This window comes from Myotis yumanensis, unplaced genomic scaffold, assembly GCF_028538775.1.
Source record: "Myotis yumanensis isolate MYYU_CA2020_CCGP unplaced genomic scaffold, mMyoYum1.0.hap1 SCAF_1, whole genome shotgun sequence".
Taxonomy (NCBI): Eukaryota; Metazoa; Chordata; class Mammalia; order Chiroptera; family Vespertilionidae; genus Myotis; species Myotis yumanensis.
The window spans coordinates 152,904,486-152,914,720 of NW_027223752.1; the positions used below are offsets into that span (position 1 = coordinate 152,904,486).

Sequence of the window (10,235 nt, forward strand, 5' to 3'; positions counted from 1 at the left end):
TCTGGATACATTTAAAGCAGAGTTAAGGGAAGAGACTAATGAACTAACATGTGGGGATCAAAGTAGAGGCAACAAGAACGATTCCTAGGTTACTGGTTATAGATGTGAAAACCAGTTAGGCAGGAATGGGAGAGGGGGTCAGAATTTCTGGTTTGTACATGTTAACCTTGAGATGCTTTGTAAACATTTAAGTAGGATACAGAGTGGAAGACTGGATGAGTAAATTCTGTGTTCAAGAGACTGGGGCTAAATGCTACAAATCTGGGAGGCATAGGTGGTAGCTAAAACTATAGGACTGGATGGCATCAGCTAGAGCAGCAATTCTCAACCTGTGGGTCGCAACCCCTTTGGGGGTAACAACCCTTCCACAGGGGTCGCCTAAGTCCACCGGAAAACACAAATATAATTACATATTGTTTTTCTGATGAATCACTACGCTTTGATTATGTTCAATTTGTAACAATGAAAATACATCCTGCATATCAGATATTTACATTAAGATTCATAACAGTAGCAAAATTACAGTTATGAAGTAGCAACGAAAATAATTTTATGGTTGGGGTCACCACAACATGAGGAACTGTATTAAAGGGTCGCGGCACTGGGAAGGTTGAGAACCACTGAGCTAGAGTAATAGCAAAAGTCAGCCAACTCCGGGCCAAATACAGCCCACGGCCTGTTTTATATCTGTAAATAAAGTTTCGTTGGAACATAGTCATACACATACTTTTACTTATCTCTGGTTGCTTTGCAGTACAAGAGCAGAATTGACTAGTTGTGACAGAGACTTGTATGGCCTGCCCACAGTCTATCTATTATGTGACCCTTCACAGCAAAGGTTTACCAACCCCTGCCAGAGAGGAAGGAAGGGAGGGAAATAGGAAAGGAGGGGTGGGGGGGGAGGGGGGGGGGAGAGAGAGAGAGAGAGAGAGAGAGAGAACAGTTAGAGGAGTGTGCTAAGGAATGAGCCCTGGAACATTTCAAAGGTTAAAGCTCAAAATTACAGAAGGATCCAGCAGGGCAGACAGCTGAAAGGACAAGCCATCAAAATAACTAAGAGGCAAAAAATAAGGATGAAAATGTGATGACTGTGAAAAGTTACCCTTAAGGTCACAAGAGATAAAACTTAAAACTGATCATTAAATTTGTCACATGTGGCCTTGACAAAAGCAGTTTGGTAGAGCAGCAGTGAAGAAAGCCCGACTGAAGGTAATCCTTGACTATCTGGTTTACATTTAAGAATAAGAGACTAGAAAAACTGATTGGAAAAAACTGATGTGTTCATACATGGGAGAGACCTGTTGAAGGCCAGCTTCCCGTGGACATGTACAGGTAGGGCATGGGTTGCTAACATTCTACTTGGCCAGAACAAAGACAGCTCTGCTGGGGCAGCAACATCATCAGGTTGTCTGACTTCCGCCAAACATTTTCTTCACTGTCTATAGAAGGAGCTAGCCCTTTCCTCCAGCCCCATGTCTGCATGGTAAACATTTGTGTGCTATTCCATAATAAAACTCTCTTAAGCGCCACATCACTCTCACGCTCTCGAGATCCTATGACATCAAATTAACACATCCGTGACCTGAAGTCTATGCAAATCATCTTCCTATAGTACACCCCTCAGCTCATACACTTCAGGTGGGGCTTCCACCACATTGCTTCATCAAGAACAAAACCTCCATCTGTTTTTCATCTGATGGCTCCTTATTTATTGTTTTAGGAGTATTGTTTTTATTACAAACTATCACTTTGAAAGGATATTTATTTGAAGGGAGATAAAATAAACAATTTTAGTCACCCTTGTACCTTGTCTAGGTATTCACTCTTGTCAAAATCCAGGCTGCCTCCCTAGGCATAACCTAATGAATTCTATTAGGCCAATCAAAATACAAGGGATATTGACAAACAGTGTTAAAACTCTCCCTTTAAATGGACTGAAATGAAATTTTATTCTATCAGTTGTAAGTTACCTATATAGTTTTCTTTCATAACAGTAAGTTGATGAAAAGTTTATTACTTGGATTAGCAAGTGAGAAAATTGAATAGAATGAGAAACTTATATCGGATTTTATTTATATACCGCAAACAGACTCATGTATGCCAAGGACCAACATACTATAACATACTATTATTGAAACCACTTAGAGAGATTTTTACTGGAAGCTTTAATAATGACAAAAACCAAATAAATATAATTTCCTAGATTCACACAATAATAATAAAGTTCTTTTGTGTCAATTTAACTTCCATAATATGGGCCAACTTTATAAAAAAGGTTACAGGAGCTCATATATTTAAGACTCAAACACATATACATATTGTGAAATCTTCACAAGAAAATTCATAAGGCCCATGAATGATATATTCAATGAGATTCTACCTATTACTCAAATGATTTACTTAAAAAAGAAAACCTAGCCCCATTGGTGTGTCTCAGTGGTTAAGTGTTGACCTATAAGCCAGGAGGTCACGGTTCAATTCCTGGTGGGGGCACATGCCCAGGTTGCAGGCTTTTTACCCCTTGGGAGGCAGCCAATCAATGATTCTCTCTCATCATTGATGTTTCTGTTTCTTTCTCCCTCTACCTTCCTCTCTGAAATCAATAAAAATGTATTTAAAATGTATTTAAAAAGAAAAACATATGGTAATTTTAACATAAGCACATGCTTATAAATGATTAAAAAACAAAAACAAAATTCATTGTTAAAGAACTACTTGACTCATCCTCATGCTAAATAAATGCAATTATCCATAGCACTGTTTCAGTAAGTGAACCAGTTGCCTACCCCATGGTAATAAAAATCCAAATTACAAAAAGCATTTTCTCCCCATCCTTTGAGAAATTTTAAAAATCTAAAATAGTACATTTTCAAGTTATTAATGAAACAAAACAAGCAAAAATATGCAAGCTATTAAAGGGGAATACTGACATGTAGTCTTTGGCCCCATGTAATAAGTATAACCTGCGTTATGATTTTACAGTTAATTCAAGACTGCAGGGCAGTATGAATTAAAAAAAACTCTGAGACCTACGAATTAATAAATTGAAATAGATTCAAAATATTCAATTTATCCACATTCCATTGTTTTCACCTTTCACAGAATGATAGAAGAATTTTGATTTTATGTCTTAAAGTCAAATGGGAAAGGAAATAACATAATATATTAAGTATCTATACACCGTCTCACTTAACTGCCACAGCAACTTTATAAAATGATTACTGGTATCCCCATTTTTCAGATACCCAGGATAATCAAGCCAGGCCTACAACCTAAGCATTTTGACTTAACGTTGTGTTGTAGAAAAGACTGTTTCTACAACACACTTCCTTCTGGAAGTTTCAGAAATCATCTCAATCAGCATGTCCCAAATTAAAGTCCATGAAATGCTAAGAGTCACTAAGATGTTAACAAATATTCTGAGAAACCGGGACTCGGGGGTTCAAAATTTGGGACAAGTGACATCAGAATTCCCAGAACTTTAAGAGGCAATAAAATGGAAAGTGCTCTGCTAATTTATTAAACCATGATGAAGATCTTTTTAAAAGAAAACCTAGTAACATCCATGGGATGTTTGTGCTCAACTATATGTACAGTTTGGAAAATAATCATCTAGTCCAATCTCTTCTTTCCATGGTTACATCAAATCAGGTACATCAGGTACAGAAAGGTTAAATGACTCACTGAGGCCACACACAGAGTTACTAACAGGGCCAGGACTGGCACCAAGGGGCCTGCTGATTCCACCAAGATGCGCATACTCCTATGTCTTCTCACTTCAATGCTGTTTCTATAAAGTTCAACACCAATTAAAAGGGGGGGAAAGTATTACATCAATCACTTATTCTGATTCCTCTGAATGGCAGCAGAGAAACCACTGACAAACAGTAAGCTAAAAAATGGTCTACTGCCCACTGCACTGGTATTCCAGAGATATTTGGAAATGTGGGGAATGATTCCGCCTTCATAACGCTGAACAACACTTTTCAGCCAAGTCGTGCTATGCATACAGGCACCGTCAGAATTAAAAATATCTCATTTGTGACCCTCTTTATAAAGAGCTATTTGTTTATTGCTTTCCCCTTACCCCCTTACCCTAAGGACTTCCTTTCACTTTGTCCTACCCCTGCCAGCAAGTATTAACAGTCCTGGGCCAAGGATGCCATCTGGCGTTTAGTTCAGAAATTGTTTAACCAACCTACCTTCCAATTACTCTCTCACCACCTGGCCCCTCTCCAAGACCACACTCCCCTTTCTTCCAATTCTTGCCCATTTACCTCAGTAAAATGTTTTTTTCTTTTCTGCTGTTTATCCTAACAGAGTGAAAAAATATTGTATCTGTGGCATGCTAGTTCCAGAAAAGTCACGCGTCTTAAATACACAGTGAGCGGCCAATATGAAATACAGCCTCAGAAATGCCCTAATAGAGACTTTGCCTCAATGGAGGTTGTTAGAATATCTACTAGTCATCCACTGCCTTAAAAGAATATCAGTGCTGAGAAGGGCCTTGAAGATCACTGTTGTGCCAACTGCTTCACTTCACAGCTAAACTGGCCCTGTGAGAATGAAATGAGGCAATCGCCGGCCCAACAGCACGCGGTGGGAGTACATGGCCGAGACAGGACGAAGGCCGAAGGCCGGGGACGCCCCATTCCAAAGCCAGTGCTTGTCACCTACGCCATATGCCTCAGGCTCCTCAAGACTGTTTCTCAACTAACATTCAAACAAAATATTTTTTTTAGTGTTTTTATATTCTCCTTAACTAATTATGCTGATGTCATGAATCTCAAGAGCAGGGACCATAACTAAATCTCCTCACAGTGCTGAGCTTACTTCATAAATATTTATTGACTATTTTTTGTCTATTATTAATTACTGTACTTATGGCAGATCTAGAATTCCTTCACCATAACGTGCCTTAGAGATGCTTTTATCTGCTTACAAACCTAACTGACATTTTTTCTATGAAAAAAACTGTTCCCAATAATCATCCCATTGTAACCTTTCGGGACACAATCCATGCAGAAATGTGGGACTTCTTATTGAGGTTCCTATCCACCCGATCAGCCTTGCCCGAACAAGGACGAAAAAGAATATGGATGTAGCACGGAGGGGACACGCAACCAATTTTCAGAAAATGGGGGTTTTAGTACCCGTGGCATTACAATCACAAGACCTCAGGCAAGCTTAGTTTTCTCTGCCATAAACGACTCCCTCAACCCTAAGCTCAGATATGTGTAAATAGTTTATAAGTTACAGATATCAATCATGATCATGATTACAGGCGTTATCATAGTCATTTATCTGCGGGATCTATGGCTCAGCACTTTGCATACAGCGTGCCATGCGATGTTCATAGCCCCAGTTTACAGATGAGGAAAACCAAGGCTGAGCAAGTTGGGAAACCTGTCTGGGGCCAGAGCTACGAGCTGAGGTCTGACACTCCGAAGCTGATGCTCCCAGCAGGCGGGGGATGCTGCTAAGCCGGCTCTCCACCCCCAACCCCGGGGGCTCCGAGGTCAACGAAGCACGACGGCAGCGACGCCACCGACCTCGCTATCTGCAGGTTGCAGGGGGCTCCACCGTGCAATATCTGGGTGCAAAGAAAAGCGAGAATAACGGGGACCCGGGTCTCTCCCCGTCTTGGTCGGCCAGTTCAGCGCCCAGAAAGCCCTTCGCCTTCTGGGCTGGGGCTGCTCCCTTTGGAGGCGGGAGGCGGGAGGCGGCGGAGGGGGGGGGGGGGGGGGGTTGAGGGGGGCTACACCGGAGCCAGTGCGGCTCTCGAGCGTGGGTCTCATTCGAGGTGGAAACCTGTGAGTGTGAATTCTTGATTCTGGGAGGTCATCCGAGTCCCCGAGGAAGCACCGCCGGGCTGGACGCGTCGGTCCCGCCCGCCTCCCCAGTAGCAGCCGCCCCCGAGGAGGAGCTTGGTCACGCGCAGCGAGAGGGCGGGCCGGCGGGCGGGCCCCGCGCCGTCCCCTCCGCGTCTCCGTAGGGAACGGAGCGGCGGCCGGAGTCGGCTAACGGCTGCGGGGCGCGGCGGGGTGACCGCGCGCGCGACTCGGGAGGGAGGGGGAGGGGGGGGGGCGGGGGCGCCACTGGCCGCGCTGCGTCTCCGCGCCCGCCTTTGGGGAGACCGCCGCTCACCTCGCTGGCGGCTCCGGGGGCTCGGCGCGGGCCCCCGTGCGCAGGGAGGCGGTCTGGACCGCGAGGCCACGGTGGAGGGCCCCGAGGAGCGAGGGCGGGAGGGAGGCGGCGCGGGCGGCACAGGTGGCGCCGCGCGGCGGGGCCCTGCGAGGTACTTACTGAAGAAGAGGCGGTAACCGGGCGAGTGGGGCTGGCCGCGCTCCTCCGTGCGGTACGAGGCCATGGCGCGGCGCGGCCCGGGCCCAGCGGCCGCTCCCTCCCGCAGGCGGACGACGAGGGCGCCCGTGCGACCGCCCCAGGCCGAGCGCAGCAGCGGCAGCAGCGCCCGCATGGCGTCGGCAGCGGTCCGGCTCCTGGCGCGCGGGGTGGTGCTTGGGAGTCGGGGCCGCCCGGCCGCGCGCCAGCGCCCCCTGGCGCCCGCAGTCGTCACTCCCGGCCGCGGGGCTGGGATCTAGAGCCCTGTCCTGGCACGGCTGGCCCCTGGGGCTCTGTGATCTTGAGAAATCAGGGAGCACAGCGAATTGGCAGGGATGCACACTGCACCCCCCGCGAGCCCGGGGTCCAAAGATGAGCAAGACAAGGTCCACCGCCCCTGAGCAGCTCACTGCCATTGATGCATACATGCGTTCAGTTCTTCACCCAAGCAGCCCATGCTTACAGTCATCGTATCATTTTTATTCTAATGACGGACTATTGAGTGACTGTGCCAGGCGCTACTCTAGATCCTGCCCAGAGTTGGCGACAAGCGTACACACACACACACACACACACAAAACTTCATTATGAGACATAATGACCAGGCCTCCTTGTGAACACTTGACCTTGACACTGACTTACAGAGCAAAAAACAATAAGTAACTTCTACCTCCTCCATGAAGTCCTCATTTAACCCAAGTAAAAGCGATTTGTCCTTTCTTTTTCTTGCATTTTCACTTCTCCAATGGCGTTTGATACTATACGTATATGTTTGTGAAACTATCATGTTTCCTATTTCACCCTGGGTTGCTAAGCATTTAGGATCAAGTTTTAGTTTCCTTACAGGAGGTAGCACCATGCCTTGCATATAATAGTGGTACTTTTGTTGTTGAGTAAAATGGCTCCTGGAATCCCCTCTCACCAACTCTTTCTCATTAACATATGAAATGACTTTCCAGAAAAACTTGTGGAAACAATTATGCACTTTTTCATATTCTTCCCTCATCTCAGTCCAAACTGGCTTCCTCCACCTTCTCAAGGTCATCAAATGACCTCCTTTTTGTCAAACATGAAGATCAATTCTTTTTTTTTTTAATATATTTTATTGGTTTTTTACAGAGAGGAAGGGAGAGGGATAGAGAGTCAGAAACATCAATGAGAGAGAAACATCGATAAGCTGCCTCCTGCACACTCCCCACTGGGGATGTGCCCGCAACCAAGGTACATGCCCTTGACCGGAATTGAACCTGGGACCCTTGAGTCCGCAGGCCGACGCTCTATCCACTGAGCCAAACCAGTCAGGGCGATCAATTCTTAATAAACTGTAGTGAGAGAATCTGAAGAGAGCAGTAAGGAAGGTTTTTAAAATTAGAAATTAAAATTTTTAAAAACTTAAATATTTCAGTTATTCTGAAGTAAAAGAAGAGTAGCAATTCTACAAGTAGACGAAAAAAATACACTTGTGATCTTTGCAAAACCTAAGTGAAATGGTTTAGTTAAAAGGCATCTGATTGTCAAACTGCAGCGGGAAGGCCAGGGAGGGTTTCGGGGCAGGAGGGAGGGGGTTAAGAGATCAACCGAAGGACTTGTATGTATGCATATAAACATAATTAATGGACTTAAGACACTGGGGGGTAAGGGAGGCCAGGGGATTGTCAAGGGCGGGGGGGGGGGGGGGGGGAGGACACATATGTAATACCCTTTGTAATACTTTTAGCAATAAAAAAAAAAAAAGAAATTTCCTGAAGAACCTAATAGAAACGTAATCTGAATTTGTGATGCTATAGAGAGAACACGGGTACAGGGGCCAATGCATCTGTACTTAAACCTTATAGGAAAGTCGGTGTTACCTTAGCATGAAAGAGCCTGCTGGTTGTCCCCTGAGATGCATTTTCCCTTTATTATTCCACAGCAGAATCCCCCAAATATTGGCTGGATATGTCGCCACCAGAATCAATACTATACTCTCCAAACTCCCTTGCAGCTAAAGAGGGACATATCACAAATTTTCACCAATGGGTTGTTAATGAATATGACTTGTGTGGTCCTTATGTATATAAACCCTATCTATACAGTAAATCCTTATGTATGTAAAAAATAAATAAATAAAATAAAATAAAAAAATAAAAATAATACTTTCTTAAAATAGCTGTAATAAAAACAATTTTAATAAGCACAATGAATACATCAATTTATGAAAAATGTTTCTTTCTAAAAAATATATATTGTTATTGCTTCTTAGAGAGAGAAAGGGAGAGAGAGAGAAACATCAATGTGAGAGAGAAACATTGATTGTTTGCCTCCCACATACACACACCCTGACTGGGGATTGAACCCAAAACCTGAGTATGTGCCCTGGCTGGGAATCAAACCAGCGACCTTCTGGTGCATATGATAACAACCAACTGAACCACACCAACCAGGGCAAATATATATAAAATTCTGGCTCCTACAAGATAAGACAAACATCTTTATGTAGATTATATTAACTAATTTATAGGAATTAAGTCACGATTACATATCTGATCCTGGTCTAAACTAATTAACCTAACTCTGTTCCATGGCTACAACCTACATCCTCTGGTCATTAATGTTAACAAAATAGACACACACAAAAAATTGGTTGAAACCGAAATTCACAACAATCTGAAAGCAAAAAATAAATAAAATCTGATTAAAATGATTCTATAGCCATCATGTAACTTTATGGAGGGGAAATAGTACTTATATCTAGGCAACAGTCAGAATTTTGATCAACATGAATGTCTGGAGGTAGGTGATACAGGGTTCTCCATACGAGGGAGCCAAGTTTTTTCCATCTCATTGCTCTGAGGTGTTTGACCTCCATTGCTAAGGTAATCCTCATAATTCAGATCTAACTGCTACAGCACCAACCATCACATCCTCATTTCACCTGGCTTGAAAGAAGAAGAAGAAAAAAAAGAAGGGTGTGCTCCTTCCCTTAGGAATACATCCCAGAAATTGCATACGCTACTTAGACTTTCACCCCAATAAACAGAACTTAGTCTACTGGCCACAATTAGTAGCCTTTTTTCTGGGTGGTCATAGGCCCAAATAAAAATTGGGAGCCATACTACTACAAAAGGGAACAATCAGCAGTCTGCCACAAATGTCATTTTCTTTCCTTACAGTACAACTTCCTTGGAAAGGTCCGTGAGAACATTATATATTTACGAGAGGCCCGATGCACGAAATTTGCGCAAGAGGAGGCCTTCCTTCCCCCAGCTGCCAGCACCAGCTTCCCTCTGGCACCCGGGACCCGGGCTTCCCTATGGTTGCCAGTAGGTACCCAGGACCTGGGCTTCCCTCGCAGCTCCAGCTTCGTCTGGAAGGTTGTCCGGAAGGATGTCCAGTCTAATTAGCATATGACAATTTTATTATTATAGGTATACTAGGAGCCCAGCGCACGAAATTGCACGGCCCACCCACCTACCCGCTGCCCTGCCTTGACACCTGAACCTCTCCATGCAGAGCTCCAGAGCGCCTGGCCCAGCCCCCCTACCCCTCTGGCCTTCTCTGGCCACGTCAAGCCCCGCCCTCAGTCCCTCGAGTCGCCTCGGGCTGGTCCAGCCTTCTCCGGGCACCTCCCCACTTCTGCCCCATCTCTGGAGCAATGTGGCGGCTCCGCCCTGTCATGGCACCAGAGCAGAGCATGGAAACCTCGCGCCTGCTGCGCTGTGTTCCTTCCCCAGGCAGGTGAGTGGTGGGGTGCTCTGAGTGTGAGTGGTGGGTGGCACAACACTGGTGAGGGGGACGCTACAGGCTCACACCCCTGCCCTGGGCATGGGTCTCCTCTGGGTGCCTCCCCACTTCCATCCCGTCTCCAGGAGCAACGCCCCATCATGCATGCGCACGCAGCCTCCTCCTTAGCG

At 45.2% G+C, this 10,235-nt stretch overlaps 1 protein-coding gene across 2 annotated transcripts in view; it reads right to left on the reverse strand.

Annotated features, from left to right (window-relative positions):
* Positions 1–6,495, reverse strand: part of PPA2 (inorganic pyrophosphatase 2) — an 87,719-nt gene extending 81,224 nt beyond the window's left edge. For both annotated transcript variants that reach the window (XM_070433256.1, XM_070433254.1), the window contains exon 1: positions 6,307–6,495. In XM_070433256.1, the coding sequence (XP_070289357.1) occupies positions 6,307–6,478 (172 nt within the window). In that variant the 5' untranslated portion in view covers positions 6,479–6,495. The remainder of the gene's footprint in view (positions 1–6,306) is intronic.
* Positions 6,496–10,235: the final 3,740 nt, after the last annotated feature.